Source organism: Rhinopithecus roxellana, chromosome 5 (assembly GCF_007565055.1).
Source record: "Rhinopithecus roxellana isolate Shanxi Qingling chromosome 5, ASM756505v1, whole genome shotgun sequence".
In the NCBI taxonomy this organism is placed as follows: domain Eukaryota; kingdom Metazoa; phylum Chordata; class Mammalia; order Primates; family Cercopithecidae; genus Rhinopithecus; species Rhinopithecus roxellana.
Window position 1 is genome coordinate 71,153,669 of NC_044553.1, and position 21,779 is coordinate 71,175,447.

General features: G+C 37.3%; 1 protein-coding gene across 12 annotated transcripts in view; it reads left to right on the forward strand.

The window, feature by feature from the left end:
• The window catches only part of MEIS2 (Meis homeobox 2), a 215,560-nt gene that overhangs the window by 12,439 nt on the left and 181,342 nt on the right, over positions 1 to 21,779 (forward strand). For all 12 annotated transcript variants that reach the window (XM_030931211.1, XM_030931205.1, XM_030931206.1 and 9 more), the window contains one exon: positions 4,908 to 5,022. In XM_030931211.1, the coding sequence (XP_030787071.1) occupies positions 4,908 to 5,022 (115 nt within the window). The remainder of the gene's footprint in view (positions 1 to 4,907; positions 5,023 to 21,779) is intronic.

The window sequence follows — 21,779 nt, forward strand, 5'->3', positions numbered from 1 at the left end:
ATAATATGGCATTATGCCAACAATACAAGACATTTCTGTCTTCTCTAAAAGTTGCTCGATTAAATGGAGAAATCATTTGCAAAGGGTACTTGCCACTTCTGTGAGAGTTGCTTACATATTAATCCCAAAGCTTAACAGAGAGGTAGAAGTGGGGAGGTGAGGGAAGGACCCCAGCTTTATTTACATTTTTAAAGAGTGAGTCCAGGTTCTGAAAGCACACGTAGGTCTCCTGACTTCTTATGTCAACTTTACAGTACCGTAGTTGAAATTCCAACATTTGTTCAAACCATACAATTAACATTTTTAACTTTCGTAGACTTCAGTACCCCAAGATAGGAGTCCTTGTCTTATTTTTAAAAATAATTTTTACATAATGTTAATTAGGAGTTAAAATATTATAAAGTTATAGGAAATAAGTAATTTAATTACGTATGTTGATACAAGTATATCTTCCCTTTGTTGTTTAAATATATCGAGTCAAATTAGTTGTACATGCTTCATTTACTGATTAAAATATCCTCATGTGTGTTTACTATTACTCTCTACCTATGAGCACATATCCTGAGTTACTTTATTGTATTTTCCAAGTTTACATGTAATTTCTCTCTTGATGTTATATAGTTTTGTAGGTTCTAGAGGTTATCTGGTCTAACTTATTAATTTTAAAGAGATAAAGGAAATGAGCCCCACAGAAATGAGGTACATCACTTGCTTAAGTTCACCTGACTGGTGAGAGGTGGCATGCCAGAGTCTTAATTCCAATCTAATGTTTTCTTTCCTATACCATGTCCATTGCATTGCCTTTTCATTCATTTGGGATCTAAAATGAGTTTCAGATTATTTTAGGTAGAACTTGTATGTGGCATGGCCTTTGCTTTTCTCCTTGAATCCTCATACATTTTACTTCTCCATTCAGTTTTGTATTTATTTACAAACCCTTTATACATTTTACCGCACTGGCCCCATGGAAGAACCATGTGCCATGTGGAATCATTTAAATAGGGAAAATAACACCAATTCACCAAGACTCATTAAGTATTCTCTTATAGGTAGGTCCCTCATGGAAATGCCATAATGGTTTAAAATGTTACAATTGCAGTGTATCTGCAACTTCAACAAGAGAGGCACACGTATGATTTGCTTCCTATGCCCAGAGATGCCTGTCCTCTCTATGCTCTTTTCTAGATTTAGCAAAATTCAGTAATGGTGCTAAATCAATTTCTTTTTTTTAACTTTCAAGGGAGAAAACACTGGCAGAATTGTGTTTTCTAGGGAAAGCTCTGTGTAAATGAGAGACAGAGTAGAGCAGCAGAGCGCTCTCCTGTGGCCCCACTACTACAAGCTCTGCCCATATTGTCTCCTGCTTTTATATTAATTACAACTTGCATTATCAGCTGTGAGTCTGTAGCCCAGCAAATAGAAAAGACTGCCCCTAGAGACCTAGCTTCTTGTATCTATTTTCCATCTCCTTCTATTGTGCTTCACTCAGTATTCACTGCTTTTCTCCTGGTAACACTGCTCTGTAACACAATTACGTAAGAGCAAGAAGAGTACCATATTTGACTCCCAATTACTAAAGCCACTGGGAATAGAAACATGTTCACTCCTTGCCCTCGGGTGTCTTCATGATTTTTTTTGGCTGGAGAACAGGACATATATTGTGGAATGCATATACCTGAATGCTCAGTCATACACGTGCACCCAGCGAGCGTTTCTCTTTATTTTTCTACTTGCATCATGTGTTTTTACATGCTTTTGTATGCCACTTTGGTTTCAGGATTCACTCAACTTCTGCATATAATTTGGCAGAAAGCCATGCAGTTTTTCTCGAAGGATGTGAACTTGTAAACTCTAAGGGGAAGAATAGAAGAAAGGAGTCGTGATATAAACAAATCTTTTAATCTCAGGAAAAAAAGTGTTAAAAGTGATAGGTTTTGTCCATCCATGTCAGTTACAGTTTTTTATGACCAAGGAGGAACAATTTTTTATTGACCAGATTATCAACATTTGTATTTGTATATGGTCACATCACCACCACGTGTAGCTGAATACAAACAACTTGGGGTAACTCCTCAGCCTTGAAACCCCAGAGGGATTTATCTGTTCTTCCTTCTTTCAAATCAGATGACTATCGTGTGATACTCCTTAGCTGGTGTTCAGTCTCTCAAACAAGACCATAATACTTGAGACACTCTATGGGAAATAAACATGACACATTTTCAGGAGAGCATTTTTAAAGAGTGAGGAAGAAAAGAGGGAAGAGATAATGGAATGGTAGGTTAAAGAGTGAACTTAAGTATATTCTGGGAATGGGCAGAAAACCAAAGACCCAATTTATCTGGAAGAACCAGCCGCTCTTAAAAGTAATATTTGCTTCTGTGGCTTATTTTTCACCCCTTTACTTTAGAAAACATCTCCTTCAGATACCATTGAAAGAAATACACTGAACTATAAACGAATGAGGACTAACTTGAAAACTCAGCACCAGTTTAGCTGATAGGGACAAACCAGTGTTTTCAGTTACAGGAAGTCCTTCTGAGTGATCTGTTCAAATCAATGCAGCGCCTAAACAGAAAGACTTGCTCCGGCTTCATTTAAACGATTATATAATAACTATTGGATGACATTTGCCTTAAAACATTGTTGAGGTGTTAGTGGTTAATTATTGTAATTTTCATGAGGGGTAAGGAGCTTTTATAGCAGCCGGCTTAATAAAAAGCCTGCAGTGCATAAAATTAACATCATTACTGTGTACAATGAAAAGTTTAGCTTAGGTGAGTATGTTGCAGCTATTTCATTTTCTAAAAGAAGGCTCTAGCCTGTGTTGTTGCAGGACTAAACTCACACCATGCTATTGTTTCTTTTTCTTTTCTTTCTTTCTTTTTTTTTTTTTCATGTAATTCTTCTAGCTCTTTATCTCATTACCACCCGGCTAACAGCTGACACGAAGACGCTTCAAAGCTCGAGGAGCCCCTGTATTCTGTTTGCCTTTTGCTTGAAACTATTGGAGTGGTTTCTAACTTAGATAAAAAAGAGAGCTCACAGGCATGACTTTGTCTTCATACAGGCAGCAGAAAACCTTGACTTTTATTTTATTCTACTCAATTTCATTCCCTAATCTACTTTCTCAAACATATCTTTATTTTAGAGATCTATACCTGTGCCATATTTATAGTCCGAAAATTTCTGCTCAGGGTTTTCACTTGAATCAATTGCTCGCCTGATAGCAGTGCCAGTAGCATTGTTTTATATAGATGTTATTAATCCATAGAGCTCTGGATTGTTATTTCATAATCTATCAAAAATGCCAAATATTAATTTACAGTCAGTTTGCTGCAGATCTGTAGAGGGAAAAATAAGTTTTGTAGTTCCAAATAAGAACATTTCCCTGTTTTTTCTCACGTTGGTTTCTTGTTTTATTTTGGTAACATCATCCCTGCTGTATGTACACTGTAGAGTTGATGCTGAGAAAAATGACAGACTGACTTCTTTTCTTGATGAACTATATATAATGGCAACATAGCAAGATTACTTTCCCTTGGTCAAGAGGTTTATTTGTTGCCTAGACCCACGTGGCTCTATCTGAATTCTTATTTACCAATTCTAGTAAGAAACAGTGTATACTTTGATTGGTTTTTAGTGATATACTTTGTGTACTTTGGTGTATACTTTGTACACTTTGATTGGTGTATACTTTGTAAAATTTGTATACTTTGATTGGTGTGTATTTTGTATACTTCCGTGTATACTTAGATTGGTATATACTTTGTATGCTTTGATTGGTTTTGAGGAAATATTTTGCCCCTTCCTCTGACCCCCAAATAATTCACTTGCCAGTAGGTCTGTGGGCTTGACTGAAGTCGTCATATGCAGGTGACAAGTGTACAGCTCTTGCTTTAAGGCTGGACTGTTTCATATGCTGTTCCTACTCTCCGTTTCTGCCAGAGGAAATTCCATCTCTTGCCTGCCTTCATGTGGTGCTGATAAAGTCCTTCCTGTACATTAGAATTCCTGTTTTCCTTTAAGCAACAGCAGGGCATTGCGAATGATCAGGAAAGGGGAGGAGGAACAGAAGATGAATATACTCAGCCAAGTAGCATGAGCTATAACTCTTGGTTTGCCTTGCATGTCCTTTGAAACAAGTAGTTCTTCTAGGAAGAAGCACTGCTCAGTGAATTTCAAGCTTCCATGAAGCTCAAGTGAAAGTCCTCTCTAGCTTACTAGATGGCCAGTAGTTCACGTGTTTCCTCTTTTAAATTATTTCTACAAATTAAAGCAAAAATCAGTAATTTGTTAGGTATTCATGCAGTGATTAATATCATTACCTTTGTTGATTATACAGTCAATCAGTTGATAATTTTGAAAATTTTTGTAGGCTATTTTAGGGCAATGCATTTGAAAGATGTCAAGGGCTGTCCCATATATTGTAGAGCCTGTAATCTTTTTAATGGAGTCATTGAATTTTGCAGATGTTAATGTTCTGAAGTATTTAGTATCCAAGAGCATTGGAACCTATTTCTTGGAAGAATGTACCCTAATTAAGAGAGTGAGAGTAAAAATGACTTTTACATTTTTCATTAATTTTTTTTTTACTTTAGAAATTAACTTTGTTTAGGTTTACATCTGTGTATAATAAAATTTACCCATTTAAAGTGTACACTTAAATTAGTTTTAACCAACATATACACTGGTGTAACCATCACCACATCAAGTTCTAGAGCATCTTTTCTTTTATATACCTATTACTAAAAAGACGGCACACTGTAACATGGCATGTGTATATGCCTAGTACTACAAATACTAATATGCATACTTTTTTTTTGTCTCTTTCTGTGCTGTTCCTCTTGGTTCCTCATTTATGGCTGAAATGGTAACTGTGGAAACATTCCTTGGCATCCTGACATCAGAACCCTTCTTCTTGGCGAGACCACGATGATGCAACCTCAACTCACTCAGCAGGCACCCCAGGGCCCTCCAGTGGGGGCCATGCTTCCCAGAGCGGAGACAACAGCAGTGAGCAAGGTAAAAGGTCAAACATTTTCCTCGTGCAAAGTAGGCATGACTAAAATAACTTCAGTATTTTATGATATCAGTACATCTGCCTCCATGTAAACAGGAGAGTGGCAGGAGTAGAATCAGCTGCTATTTAAAGAGACAGTATTTCCTCTTCTTAACTTACTTTACTTAAAAAGAGAAATCAAAGTGAGCTGTTGAATCTTTACGTGGGCATTACAATAACAATTGATTAGTTCTGCCAATTCTTTTACAAATTTGGTTATCTACACTTTATTTCTGTGTGTGTAGGTGGAATGACAGACCTACTTTACTGCTGTGATGCAGTAGCTTGAATTGTGCTATAAATAGCATATTTTGCCTGTAATATCAACAATAAGCATTCTTTATAATCAAGCAGTGATGCCTCTAAAGCACATACAATTTAAAAATCTGTTCTTATTAGCTCTGGAAATATTGTGGGAATTTTACATGGAATCTTATCTTGGGAAGGTAGATTTTGAATTCTTAGAGGATTATTTGTCCCCATTTCCATTCAGCTGACATGGTGACTTTTGTCACAAGTCCTAAAAATTAGAATAATCAGAGGGCAAGGGGGACATCAACTGCAGATGTCGAGGAAGCCTAGTGCAATTTAGAATAAATTTTACTGTTTAAAACTCACCTATTGCACAGAAAGCAATTATATATTGATAAGAATGACTCATCTATGGCTAAAATGATAATTTAAAGGAAGATGCATTATTGAATGTGTGCCAGAGAAGTGTATAGATTTTACTTTTTAATATGTTACATTAGATGGTGTCTGATCTCCTAGGTCTATTTCATCTCTATTATGACTGTGTTTATGGCCACAATATTTAAGTATTAGACAGGCTTCCAAGTAGAGGGCAGTTTAACAGCTTGAGCTGTAGTTATATATGCCATTTAAAACAGGGTGTTGATGGAAGTGGGGTGCCTTCCGTCCTCCAAGCTTCTGACTAGGAATTTTGGATTCCTGAGGTTCTAGAAGAGTCTAGAAAAATGTCCTTTCTAGGATGCCATTCACTTGTGAATGGGTCCAAATTAGAATCTGAGTTTAAGCAAATCGAAAGTAACACAGCGATGGATCCTATCAGATGGCAAATTGTGGAAGAACTTGCAAATTGTACTTATATAATATATACTGTTTTATATACTGTTTTATTCTACCAGTTAGTTTCTATATAAAAGATAAGTAAATTATGAGGCATTTTCAAGGTAACTGGTACATAGGGTCAATGGATCTGCAAGCAATGACTTAACTGTGGTTCCATGTCACAGTGATGGACTTCTCAGCATGGTTAAATCTGGAAAGCTTTCTATGATTCCATCCTTCCCACCACCCCAAATTGCGGTGACACAAAGGGTGAAATGTATCTATTAATAAAAACAAAATACTCTAAACATTGTATAAAAGAGGGGAAAAGGAGAAGCCGACTTAATGGTCTAATGAGGCTATCTTCCAGAGACTTCTTGTGTGTGAGGCTCACTTTGACCTTTTGCTTTGCTCAGGAGCCCAGCGCCTCATTTTTCACATTCTTGCAATTACGTTAACGCTTCAAGCATTTCTGACTCCAAGTCAGCTAGCAACACCAGGCATAACTCAACACTGTGAGTTTTTCTCCTCTCTGTAGATTCATTAACAGGTCACCAAGGTCCCAACTGAAATTTAAAACTGACTGGTTCTGTTGGGTTAGTTGAGTTATGGCAAGGGAGATAGCAAGAAAGGGCCAGAGAGAAGAGGAGGTGGGAGAGAGACGAACCCCAGGTTTGGAGCAGGGATTACTTGTAATGACGAATAAAGCATAAAGTTTTATCATTTTGGTTAGTTAGTTTTGTTTTTTTAGGAAAGAGAAGAATTCCGAGACTGATATATAAATTTATACACAAATTTCTGTGCTGTGGGGAGATGTACCCACTTACCCAATGTTGAAGGATTTGATCCCCGTAGGATTCTGTTCCTTTAATCATATCTCTGTAGGATTAAATAATGGACATGGTAGCTTATGTGTATGAGTGCTAGGAAGTCAGTCATTTTACTGTATCAATGTTTGAAAGAAAAAAAAAAAGGTATGATTTCTATAAAATGAAGACTGCTTTGGCATAGAAAATTTCCTACCTGGCTTACCACATCAGTGATTAAAACGCATATATAAGAGCATTCTGGCTTTTTACAGCACACTTTAAAATTTGAAGGCCAGATTTGAGTGTATTTTGTCATACTCATGCCTATATTAGTCTTTTAAACAGGGTTTCGAGATAGTTTGATATTTTGTGCCACCGAATTGTCCAGAGTAGTTTCAGCGGGAAAGATTAATTATCTGCTTCAGGGCAAAGTCAACAGAGATATTGACTGAAATCGCATATGCTTATCCTAGGTTAAATCTTAGGGTTGATGTATAATGGAAAACGTGGGAGAGAAATTTATGTCCTTAGTATTAAATATATTATAATGTTTCACTGGAAATCAAGTTTGTAGTTTAGCAAAGAGTTTTCTTATTCAGAATTTATTAGCAAAACAGGCATATGGAAAACTGTAAAATGATTCAGTTTCAAAACAAATTATGATAAACACAAAAAATAGGGATGAATTGTACTAAATACAATGTTTTCATACACATTTTAAATTAAACTTTAATAGCCATATGCTATAAAACAATACATGTATTTATGTTGCTTTATAATTTTTGTGATTATGTTTACTATAATGATTCATACAAACTTTACTTTGGAACCTAAAAATACCTCATTTTATGACCTGATAGTGAAAGAGCTACAGTTACACAGGTGAAAGTTCATCTTTTCCTCCACAGTGTTTCAGCAGTGAACCACAAGGAGGAGAAAAAAAATGTATATCACATTTTTAAAATATCATAAGAAATAAACTTGGTAAAATGTGAAACCTGACTTTACTATCTTTCAAAGAGCACATGTCTAACAGTAAGCTATCTAAATATGAACCAGACTTTTCATTCACTGATTTCTCTTGCTAAAAGCAGCCAAAGGAAGGGAGTTTGTCTTGTTAGTCACATTAGAATGAGGAAGGAAATCTAGTTTTTCAAGGATAGAATTAGGGTGCAGACTTGGGGCTCTGGGGAAGGAACTGGCCCTCTTTGTGTCTGGCTTCCCATCAGTAAAATGGGGCTTGATAATAAGTCTAGGGATCCCTAATTCTGTACCTGCTGAGTCAAAAGCTGCTTTGTATTTCACTGTGTATTTTGCCAGAGTAACGACTAGGAAGCAGCCCCTTGTTCCTAGAGCACTTTGAGAGCCTTAGATGAAAGGCGCAATATATGTACAAAGTATTATTATTATTGATGGGTTTGTGTAGCTCCCATTAACGCTGATGGGAGTTACGCATGTGAATTGGCAAGAGAATAGACCCCTCAGTGTTTAGAGCACATGAAATTTACATTTTTTCCCGTGCTGTAATTGAGATGTTGACAAATTGGAGAATATTGATGAGCCTTTGTTTTAAGTATTTCGTGCCAAGTTTGTTTTATTTTTCCTGGTTTGAACAATGGTATGGGTTCAGCAGCAATGAATAAAAAGGGTAGAGTAAAGATAACTTTGTATTTCAATATTTTGATGTGCCAATATGAAATAAATTGTCTTAGGCAAATGGAATATGCTGTTTTAATCATTAGCTATGCATGAAAGAAAAATTGATGTTGACATCTTTGCTGTAAAATCGTTGTAATGGGGCCTTCCTTACAATTCATTTTTGTAAAATTCATTTTGTACATTTTGCAGCAATTGAACAATCCCTGCACTGTGAATAGGCAGGATTCCCAGAAATACCGAGACAGTTGGCCCAGTAACTGCTGAGCTCACACTGCACACCACACGCACGTTAACCATACTGTTGCCAGACCCAGTTTAACCTAAATACATTAGCATTCTAGAATCTATATTGCTCTAATCTTTCAGGACACAGGGCTGTACAAGCCAGCATAGTTCTTCCTAACTCTGCCACCTGCCACGTCCCTCTGTTGATGTCCCCATCTATTTTCCAGGCGATGAGGCTAGAATTCCTCATAGCTAGATATTTATTTATGTATTATACAGTTCTTTAGCAATCATGGTGTTGAAACCTACAAATACCTCCTTAGTAGTGAATGTTTATAGGTAAGCAAATGTCTAAAATAGTATTGCACTTTTGAGCTTATAATACATGTTATAGTTATAAAATAGTATTTTTTTCCCATCAAAGTATTCCAGTTATATATTTAAAGGGATATACATTAAGGTTATATATATTAAAGAGGAGGAGGGGGCTTCAAACCCACTTACTGTGGGTCCTGAATATGTTCTACTAGGATTTCTTATTCAGTCTAGGAAAACTCTGTCAATGGAATGTTTTCATAGTGGCGGCAATCTCTTTAAAATAACCCTAAATACAATATGACAGATGCCATCTGGCATAATCTTTTGCTAGTTGCTTTTAACTTTTATTTTTCCTAGAGCTAAGTTCATCCAAAACTGGTCACTTACTGTTATGATAAATACGATGACTTTTTTTTTCCTTCCTGTCCCCTTAATTGTGTCAAAAAAATTCTCTGAGACTATAATTGATAATTGAACATTGCCATGGAATAAATTGTTGTATATGGACTATTTACATTGCATTTTCTTTCTTTTTTTTCCCCCCAAATAAAATTTAAAAGAATGCCATTCTTTAACCATCAGGAAACATCCAAAGATTTTCTGTTGATTTTCTCAAGGCTTTTTACAGTAGTAACCATTAGAAGTAAAATTGAATTCTTCTAATAAATAAATGCTCCAGGAGCATGTAATGGTACTCATAAATGCTTAAAAGCTTTCTATAATTGCTGTTAATTTTGAGTAATTTCTTCCTATATGTATCAACTTACTTGAGAACCCAGAGTTGGGATTTCTAGATTTTTTTTTTAACTTAGTCATGTAAAGGGATGTCTCCTGATGCCAGTTAGAGTTTAATTTAGAGTAGTAATTAAACTTGAATACTGCCTCATAAACAAAAGATAAACAATAAACCAGCCACGTTCCCTGCTGTTTCATAGCTTTCTTTCCCAGATGTTTTAGCCTGATAATTTTTACGCAGTGAACTACCTAACATGGAGTTTTGTGGACAGAGGTAGAAAATGAATTTTTTTTTTTTTTTTGGTTGTTTTTTCGTGGCAATCCTTTTTTCCTTCCAAAAAGCAAAACGCAAAGGATTTTTCATTATTTAGATTTTTTAAAACTCTGGTGAAATAGATATTTAATGGAGATGTGCTTTAATGGTAACTATGGTTTTTTTCTTAGATACTGTTTTTTTTTGGTCAAAATTAATTTGGTCATGAATGTCTTTCACACCTGGTAATTGAAAGAGAACCATATTTTTATTTAAGTAAACTCTTGATAATAAGTCAAAGAAAGAAAAGCTTGACAGTGGAGAATTTTTCTTTTTACCCTTCTTGCCACTTCTCACCGGCATGCATTCCCACCCACGGCCAGCGTTACTTTATGGCTCTGCTCTTCCTTGGGCTGCAAGGGTCTCTCTGTCCAGTTCTAGACCCTTCCACTGTCAGCCATGATCTTTCTAATTGTCAGGTACGAGTCAGCCATTCAATGCAGAAGCCATGTTATTTTCACTGGGTGGGGTAATTACTGAAAGCTGAGAATAGCTGCACTAAAGACAGAGGGATACTTTCATGATCCCATTAGCATAAGAGTGGGTAAATTATTCATGCCAAGTGAGGATTCTATGGGGAAAAGTATAGTTAATGCACATAGTTTTTAAATGTATCCCTTTCTGCTCTGAGACTAAATTCTTGTTGGAATCAGTTCTCAGACATTTACGGGAAAGCTCTGGTGGCGTGTTAGATGCAGTTCATCTCTCTCTGTTTGCAGCGCTCTCAATAGAGACCATCTGGCAAAGATCCAAAAGGTGATTAAACAAAATGATCAGCTCTTGTTGCTGTGTTACATGTCCAATACTCTGGATTAAAAAACATGACCCAGGACAGTCAAGCTAACGTCATGCCGCTCCCCCTTCCCCCTCCCCTCTCGGTATAAGAATTCAGATGGTCCACAAATGTGTGTGCCATCTTTGTGTCCTTATGGCCCATAATCATGAACAGGTTGTGCAAATGGCTCTTTCTGTAGCACTGTCTGTTCCAGCAGCATAGAAGCATTTCATATTAATTGGGTCAGTCTAATATTCACATTGACATGGGGAAAAATTACTGAAATTTATTCTTATAGCAGACAATGAATATGTGTGCTTTCTGCCATGAGGGAAGTGAAATCTGACAACTGGCTTGTGCAACTGATTAATTTTTCTTGAAACTGGAGAAAATCAAAGCATGAAAAACTGTCATTCTCTGAAAGCAATGCACAACCCTTTTATAACTAAACAAAATGGATTGGGTAGGGGGCTTTCGGGGAGCTTGTAGAAATGAGCTCTGGTTTTAACGCCATAATCAGGGATGAATTTACAGTGCCATTCGGAAGAGTCCTCCCTCCTCATAAACAAGCTGATAATCACAGGGAAGCTGACTTCCAATTAGCTTCTCCTTTCCTCACATGGATCAGGGTATTTATATGTCCTCCTTGAGCTTTGATATGTCCCTGCTGAGTTACTACATCTCATGTCAAATTTGAAAGTTTGGAAATAAAATGTTTTATTATGAGGAAATCCTGCTAATAAGCAAGGTAATTTTCAACCAATCATTTCACGATTGAGTTAAGGTAAAAATGCCAAGATTTGTGACTAAGGGACAGATGTATCTTATCTTTGGGGGTCTGCACCAAATGCCAAGTAGAAATATAAATTGAACAAACCAGACATTGTGAGGAAGTGATTGAAGAAATATTGAGATGAAATGTTGGAATGAAATATATATGTATATTTATAACAATGCTGTGAATTGCTTACATGTCACATTTGCATAAGCCTGAACTGTGATTTTATTAAGGGGCAGTTTAGTTAAGGCAAAACATAAGACTATTAACTCATTAGGTGGTTCAGAGATTACAGCTAACCGTTTAATATTGTGGAAATAGTCTATGACTGATATTGTAGGATAAATTTAAGTGCGATTGTCGAGAAAGAGAATAAAGCAGAAAAGAAAAAATTCTCAAAAACCACTTTAAAACATCATCATTCCTTGTCAGCCATACTTTCTAAGCAGGAGTAAAGCAGTAGGTAAGAAATACAGATGGGTGCAGGACTCAGGGAGGGGAAGTGAGGGTCCCCTAGAGTCAGTGCTGTGTGGCAGATGAAAGGGACTCACATAGCCTTGGGGGTCTTAAGGCTATTATAGGGCAACTCATGCTCTGTTATCATGCTGATTTTTCAATTGATTTTTGACTGAACAGTACTTGTTGAAGCCCTCCAGAGCATCAAACACAGCCTTGTGGTGCTATACATTGTAATACACGGGTTCTATTTTTCCCTTCATTGTCTTTACTTCGCTTCAGACGAGTAGTCTGTGATGACGCCATGTTATTTTTCCCCCTTCTTTCTTTCCCATTTCTACCCTCAGAGAGTTTCTTGAAATTCTTACTGCTTTTTTGCTGGGGAGGAGGGTAGTAGGAGAGTCACTTTTTATTTTCACATGTGGAAATTTGTTTTTAATCTGGCCTTTAAAAATACTTTATATCACAGCAAACAATAATATACACCACTTGTATATACCTAATTTATCCCTCGGTAGTCTTGAGTTATTCACTATCTTTCTGAGGACCAGCAAAAAAAGCAACAATGGGGTTTCACTGAAATCTAGTTCCTCATTAAAATGAAAGTGAACCACTTCAGGATCCCTGCTATATAGCAATAAGTTTCCTCAGCTTGCTGGAGCGCGAGGTCTCGAGAAAAGAGATCTGGAGGGAGTGTGTCCTTGCTTCTCTTCTGCCTGCCTTAGAAATTTGTACAGATGAAAATCCTGTTCTGATATTAACTTCTCTGTGAGTCTTCCTGATCTGCCCAGGTATGAGGCCACAGCTCCTTCTCTGCACTCCTGTGGCACTTTGTACCTCTGTTATAACATCTTTCACACTGCGTTGTAATTCTTTGATTCCTGGTCTCTCTCTCTGTCTCTCCCTGCGTTTCCAAGGTACAGATGATCACTTCTTCAACTATCTGGCATTAGTATGTCCATTTTTGAAGCAATAAACAAAATCTACAGATTTTTCTTTTCTAAAGATGTGTAAATCGATCAAAACTTTGTGTGTATTGATTCACTGATGTGTGCCTGAACATAAATGAACTCTTCGGAACGTATGGACACATTCCATCAAATTCCATTACATCTTTAAGAGATAAAAATTATTTTGTTTTACTGAACTTACGTTGTATTCATTACTGTCTTAAATGTGTCGGTGGACCATCAGCTCAAACTTAGCATTATTTGGTTATAGATAGGTTCTTCAATTTTAGGTTTCCATTTTAAGTATTACTTTAAGATGGTACTTAAAATGGGACTTATTTGTCCTTTAATGTCTTATATTGTGTACATATGGTCAGAATTTGGACATGCAATTTCATTATGGTATCTATACAAAATGTGTAGACGGATGTCTTTAAATGTAATGGTAAATCTAATAATGGAAAATTGCTTAGTGTGGCAAATAGTTCTCATGGACTCAGGATCCATTTTGCTAATAAATCTTGTTTAAGATAGGATTGACCTCAAGGAATTCATTGGTTGGTCTTCACACACAGGTAAAGGAGCCTGGAAGTATTTCTTGAATTTTTAGGCCCCACCTCCTGTTGTTGATTTTCTACACATGTCCTCCAGTTTTTCATAGTTTGCATTTGGGCAAATATAATTATTTTTGGTGATGCAAGCAAAACCTTATAGTGAGTTCTTTTTCATCTACATGGGATACTGTCTAGAATCTTGAACTATGAGTCAAGACACTTATGCTCAAAAGTCATGATTGCGTTGAAAAGGGCACAGACCTAGAAGACAGAGAGACATGAGTTCAAATCCCAGTTTTACTCAATATCTGCCAGATTCAGTCACTCCATCTGGAAAGTGGAGTGCTTAATATAATCTCACTTACATTAAGAGAGATTCCATGTGTTCAGCAAATAACATTGCCTGGAACCAGTAACTGTTGGTTCCTTTATTCCCCTCTCTCTTCCCTCTGTCCTATGCCGACATTAATTAGCTGTATGACCTTGGCTGCGTCCTTTAATCTCTTTGGACTTTTACTCACCTGTAAAATAAGATTGAATTAGATGATCTTTTAAATCCAAGCTCCAGGAATCTAATGTTTCCATTCATGGGTCTTAATTTTTATTTGTACATTTTATCTTTTAACATAAAGGGAGGTCGCAAGCTTTTCATCAGGGGTAAAATATGAACTTTTTAATTTTTTTGATTTATAATACACGGTGAAGTAGTATTTCTGTTTCTTGTTTTTGGTTGCCAGGAGAGCCTTTTTCTTCTCAGTTTGGTAAAAATATAACTAGACATTAGAGTTTATTTTCTGAGGATAGTGGAATGCCACAATTCAGATATAGGACATCTAAGGTGGTAGTATTAATACTAATAGACTGTTCAATCTGCTAAGTATGAGGCGTGTTTTGTAAACACAGAGCAACTTCTCCATTCTCCATTATCTAATTAGAACTCTCTCAGTTGGAATTTTCTATACTTCACAAGTGGAACAATAAATGATCATCATTACAGAGGCTGAGGTTCTACCCACTCCTGAAATATGTTCCAAATCATTCCAGAAAAAAATCTAAACAATTTTCAGGAGAATTTTATAGTACAATATATATTTAGGCAAGTTCTAATTATTTACTCTAAATTCATATAAAATATAGATAAGTACCTTATCTTAGTCAATGAAATATTTGTTTAATCAAAAACACTTATTCCTTAACCCTTCCAGCTAGAGACATGACTGTTGCCTTAAAACCAATCGTTCTTTTTTTATAAGTTTGAAGATTTACAAAAGTAGACTGGGAGTGTAAAATTTCATATTTCTTCTTCCAACTAACATTTGTAACAAATGCCATCCACTAAAATAAAACTTCCAAAATTTCCATGTACTAAATGTGAAAGATGAAAAAATGTTGATAAATCATTGATTATTGGAAGCTTATGGACTCTACCTCATGGGTGTCCTTTTCTGACAGATTGCCACACACTGGGGCTGATGTGTAGATGCATACCACTCTCTGGAGTCAGGGAGCTCTCACTCTCTCAAGACCTCTTCTAAGTGTGGGCTGTTTAAATGTAATGCACAAAGATATTCATTGAGCAAGGCACCTTGGGAATAAAAATATGGAAATCACAAGGGTCCTTATCTTCAATGGCTTACCATCTCCCAAGATGTATGTTTGTGCATGTGTGGGGGGAGTACCATGACAAGCATGCAAATACTTCTTACACATGGCAGGTACTCAGTTATAGGAGGAGCTTGTTGTAGATGAAATGGCAGTTTTGGAAGCAGGTGGATCTGAACATTCCTCTTTGTCCTGCCACTTCCAAGCAGCAATATTTCTGAATGTTTGTTTCTTCACCTGTAAAATGGGAATAATAACTGTCTCATAGGGCAGTTGTTAGGATTAAATTGACATTTGCTTTTAAAAAGTCTAGTTTGGTGACTAATAGTGGAGCCCCAAAATTATTCTCTTCATTGAACGTTTATGGACCATTTAATTGTGTCAAGCCCTGTCCTGGGTTCTAGGGTATAAAGCAGACAAGATGTGATCTCTTTCCTCAGCAAGGTGATAGTATTTAGTAAGCAACTCAGAAATGTAAATGAATAAGTACACATGCTTCTAATGTTGCATTTAACGTATAGGTTTTAAGGTATTTCAGAAGAGGAAGCGATTACTTCTGTCTGAAACATCTGTGGAAGGCTTCACAAAATTCGGAAGGTTTTAAGAGATTTCGATGGCCTTCAATGAGTGTTTCCAAATGGACAAAGTAGGGAGGGTGCAGGGAGCAGATGAAACAGCCAGTGCGAAGGCACTTAAGTGTGATGCAGTATATTGTGCATGGAGCAACAACTGGGGGTGATATTGCTGTTTGCATGAGAGAATGCATGGTGAAAAAAAAAAGAGGCTGGAGAGGTAAGTGAGGGCATACATGAAGATCCTTTTTTACCACACTAAGAAGCTTATGCTTAATCCTGTAGAGCACTGTTTACCAAACTTTCCTGGTGATAAGCAGCTTCTCAGACACATATAAATACAGATTCCCTGGCACACCACAGACCACAGGAAATACAGAACCAGGACTTTCCAGTGGGAAGTGCTGGGAATCTGATTTTCCAGTCCATACCCCTGGGAAACCCTGTTCTGGGATGTGAAGAACTCATTTTAAAGAAGTTTAAGCAAAAGGAGTTTATGATGGGGTTTACATTTTTAAAAATAACTCTTGTAGAATGTGGAGAATACATTTGAGATAAAGAAGACTCCATATAGAATATGGATGAATAGTCTAGCAGATGGGTGAGGATTGAATGAAAGTGGTGGCAGTAGAGTTGGAGGGGAGAGGACTGACATTACATGTGGGGACAAAGGAAGAGGACAAAGTCCACACTAACAGGCAGGTCTCTCCCTCAGAGCAGGCACCACAGTCGAGGTAGTTTTCTCTTTCCCTGCCATGTGTTTGAAGTATGCATATCTACCAACCAGTAGAGAGGAAGAGGAAGAATATTTCGTTTGCACATGCAAAGTTGTCGAAGTGGAAATGCTTGGTGCATGTTGGGTGAATAATGATACTTCTTGGGGCACAGAGCACTCACAGGCAATATAGGGTAGTGGTTAAAGGTATAGCCTCTAGTGTTGGTCTACATGCCTTTAAATCCTCAGATCTGGCCGGGCGTGGTGGCTCACACCTGTAATCCCAGCACTTTGGGAGGCCGAGGCGGGTGGATCACGAGGTCAGGAGATCCAGACCATCCTGGATAACACGGTGAAACCCCGTCTCTACTAAAAAAATACAAAAAATTAGCCGGGCGCGGTGGTGGGCGCCTGTAGTCCCAGCTACTCAGGAGACTGAGGCCGGAGAATGGCATGAACCTGGGAGGCGGAGCTTGCAGTGAGCAGAGATCGCGCCACTGCACTTCAGCCTGGGCAACAGAGTGAGACTCCGTCTCTAAATAAATAAATAAATAAATAAATAAATAAATAAATAAATAACTCCTCAGATCTGTCACTTTTCTTGGCCAAATCTGCCATCCTTCACTTTACATCTGTAAAAGGAGGGTAATAAATAATACCTAATCTAATAGTTTTGGAGTGGAAAGTAGGGATTAATGAGGTGATTTATGTAAAATGATAGTAATTTTATGCCTCATTCATAGTAACTCAATGTTATAAATATGTTTTATTTAAAAGTCACTTTCAAAATAATTGACAACTGACCCCATGCAACAAACATCATGATGAAGAACTAAAAATGAAATCCCACATTTATCCCTGGAAAAGAGAAGTTATGATTCCCTGGAAAAGAGAAGTTATGAATTGTAAAGCTAGAAAAGCATCTACCTACTCTAAGCCTGGCCCCAAGCCCTCAGCCCGGACTTCTAGTTGGAAGCAGTTCTTTTCCTCTGAAGTCTGATTACACATTTCGGACGCATGAGGTTCCCCTGGTGCTATAGTAATTGTTACATGACTTATTATCTTGCTTGACTGTAAGATTCTTGAGGACAGTTTCTGTGTTTTAGGCATCTCCTCCCTCTTCTAGCCCCCATTGTGCTACAATAATATAGGAGGCCTTCAATAATAATTATTTTTTTTTGAAAGGAAGATTGGGTCCATATTGTGAAGGACACTGAATAGCAGACTGGGGAGTTTGTGCTTGATTTGCTAGGTAATAGGGAGCTATTGAACAATTCTGAATGGGGGTAGTGACATAATTGCCTTCCTTTTGAATGCCAATGACAAATTCTCTACTATGTCCTCCATGGTCAAAATAGCAGACCCGTATGCTTCCCTGAAATACAGCCTGTTTGAAAGACTGGATATTCTTTTGAGGGAAGAAGCAAATTTCAAATAGCTCTTTAAGAAAAATAAAGCTTTGACATTCTCTCTAAAGTATTTTATGCACTTAAATTATTGTGATTCCTTAGATCCCATGTATGTGACACCATTCTAGAAACTTGTAGACAGGGCACAAGGGCACATTTTTATAAATGTTTTTTAGCATTGTTGCAATTATTAACACCTAGGGATGACTTAACAGGATTGAGTAAATATATCTTCTTCAATATTTAGAAAACTGTGGTTCCAGGAATATTTAAATAGGCATTACTTTAAATGAACAAACAAACAGAAACAAAAAAGAACTTTGTGGTTCAATAGATTGAAAGCTGGAGTAGAGCAGGGTATCCTCTACTATAGGAATGTTCAGATCCCCTAATTTGCTAATGTGCATTTCAAGTCTGCAAAGGGTAGAGAGGCAGAGCTTTCCAGACTCATTTAACCGTTGAAACGCTTTTATGCATTATCTCTGGGGCCAGTCTTTCTCAGAACACACTCTGGAAAACACTGTCCAGGACTCTGCTTCTCTCATTGAAGTACATTCGGATAGAGTTTAATTTCATAGGGAGTCTTCCTGCATCTTATTTTTAAGAGGTGGGTCAGCATGGGCTCAGGATCAATTTTCAATTGTAATTGTGTAAAAATAACTTCCTTTGTACTCAGAAGTCTCATGGACTTCAACTATACTTGTGCAGAATGTTCCATTAACCCAGCTCTCCATGAAGTTATTCTTCATTGTATTAATCAAACAATGTGCCTGGAATATCCCTTGAGTGTTTGATTAAAAGTAAGCCCATTTGGTTACACCCTCTAAAATATATAAATGAGGATCCCAGCAGACTTTTACTCTTGACATGAATGGTATTAACATCTAGCTTGATGTATTTTTTTTTTTTTTTAAGTGGCCATTGAGTTGGAGGTTGGGTGGGAAATCCATGAAAGGGGAAGGAGGTGAGAAAACAACAGTCATTCCTCATTTGGAGTGGATGGCTTGGTTCTGCTTGCTGCAGGTGGTGAGCAATGGACTGGATATACTGTCCACCCATGGGAAATTTCTGGGAAACAGAGCTGCAAAACCCCAGCCTGTCTACATCTCACTGTCCTAGATCCCTAGTTTAGCAAATATTAGAACTGGTTGCCACCGATAGGTGTTGTATCTACTGTCCATGAATTTTTCGCTGACCCTCTTATTGTTAGAGGATCCCAGAAAGTATTTGTGTCATGATCAGGGGCATTCAGGAGGTCCAAAATTGCAGTCCTTCTTGGTTATCAGGTGAAGTGAAACTCTTCTGCATTCATACATTCTACTCCTGAGTAGTATGTGGCGGGATTGCCCACTTGTGTGTGTGAGAGGGACAGAGAATTGGGCTGTGTGTACCTTGTCTCTCCAATTTTGAAATGAGCAAGAAGAGGCTTGTGGTACAATTAAGACTATCTTTGCAGTATGATGAGAACAAGTTGATTTTGTCTTGTTTGTCAATAGATTTTCTGCAAGATTTTGAACCCTTTATAGTAGTTAGCTCAGAAAACTGCAATACCTCTAAAGAATGTTCTTCCTATTTTATACTTAGGAACATAGATATATTTGGAGAATCAGTGACCTTTAACATCATCAATCACCTTGAAAAACTGAGAGTAGAAACAGAATTTCTGTTCTTTATCCAACCAGACTGATGTTTCTACACACGTGCACTGCATATCCTAGCATAGTTATTAGCCACTAAATGGATGAGAGTTTTCTCTCTCTTTCTTGTTCTAAAAGGAATTCTAGTTGCTCATTTTCTGCCAGTATAAAATACGAGTTGCTTTCAGCTGGCAAAAAAGAAAAAAAAGAAATGGGGCCCTGGCTAAAGCAAAATTACAGCAAAAATAATGTGTCAAGCTTTTTAAAAATTAGAGGCAAAAATTGGTACTTTTATACCTTGGTGTGTTATACTAAATGTTGGGCATTTAATGCAGAAATACCACAGAGGCTTCCCTTTGAACATTGATAGGGACCTTAAAACCTGCTGCTTTGTAGGCAGATAATGAAAGTGGAAAATGAAGTTCATGGACATCTTCTTACCTTATGTAACATCTCAACCCTAGAGACAGTAATCTCTGAAGCTGTGACTTAACTTTTTCACGTGCGTGGTGATACCTCTTAAAAAAAAAGATTTTACTTAAACCTGGCCTCCTTCTGGTCATGTTGTCTAGTAACATTTGCTTAGTTTTTATGCTACTCTTGCCAGTAGGAGGTAAGGAAAACAAGAATTGAAAAATCAATCTTAATTATGGAGGGCCACTCATCTATGGCTTATTTCATAGGTCAGCTCTGTGTAGCACCCTCATAACTAGCACAGAGTGCTCGGTGCTTAGTTTGTAATAAATACACATTGGTTGAATAAATTGCTGCAATTTGATGATTGGTTAATAGTTAATAATTTGTGACAACTTAGAATTTGTTAGCATTGACATAGGGTTTAGTTCCTCATTAGGGATGTTAGCACTCTCAAAATTGGTTGAGTTTGTCAAAGCATCAGTCACCAAATCTGTGCTAGGTAGAATCGAGTAGTCATAGGTACAAGAAAGCAGGATACAAAGTCATGTCTTGAGAGTCCTCCAACTCCTGCAAACTTAAGGGAAGTGATTCCACACTTTATAGAGAGATTATAATTCAAAACTCAAATGCTCATAACTTTGTTCTTAAGAGCATGAAATTTGGAGTTCGACCTAAGTCTGAATTCTGACTCCCACATGCAATGTGACCTCTGGTGACTGATTTAACTCTTCTAAGCCTAAATTTCCTCATTTCTAAAATGGAGCTAACCATGTCTATCTCATAGAAATGGTGTGAGAATGAAATTAGATGATATATTTGAAGATCTATGTGCTGGGTTGGGCATCTATAGTACAATATGCTCCATAAATGGGAATAATAATAATAATAGCAATTAAGTGATAATAATATGCATATGACCACAGCTTTATTAGTTTTGGTTCCATAGCTTGAACTTTAAGCCACATCACTTACCACTTTCTATAAATTTCTATTTCAGGATACAGTATAATATGATTTCCTAAAACAAGAGAACAATAGCTCAAGACACTTTGTCTCTCTCTTTTCTTCTGTGTTGTTGTTTGTGTGTTTTATAACAGAGACATACAAACATGGGCAGGGTTTGTAGGAGAAGGAGTCTCAGGAGAGGGCTACAAATCTGGGAGAAGTATGAGGTCAAAATTCTCAGTTTCCTGTGTACCATGATTTGGTACTCAGTCAAATGCTGTCCCATTATAATTTTTTTTTTTTTTTTTTTTTTTTTTGGAAATTTCTGATTTCTGTTTTCTGCCTAAGACCAGAAGAAAGTGAGCTCCGCAGACCAGAGTCTGAATGTGGGCCTTCTATTAGCGCCAGCTCGGTTGGGGGTGTGACGTGGGGCAGCTTTAGGAGGCCTGAAGGTTATGGACTCAGACATCAGGGTGGGAGAGCCTGGACAAGGTTCCACTCTTTACTACCTATAAACTAGGCTTTTACCTGGTAAAGGAATTTGGTGGAAGGCATAAGGTGATAATGTATACCTGGCACATTATAACCATCTGTTAAAAGTTAGTTGCTGCAGTCTGGACAATGTGATAAAACCCTGTCTCTACAAAAAATATAAAAATTAGCCAGACATGATGGCGCATGCTTGTAATCACAGCTACTTGGGAGGCTGAGACAGGAGGATTGCTTGATCCCAGGAGATGGAGGTTGCAGTGAGCCAAGATCATGCCACTGCACTCTAGA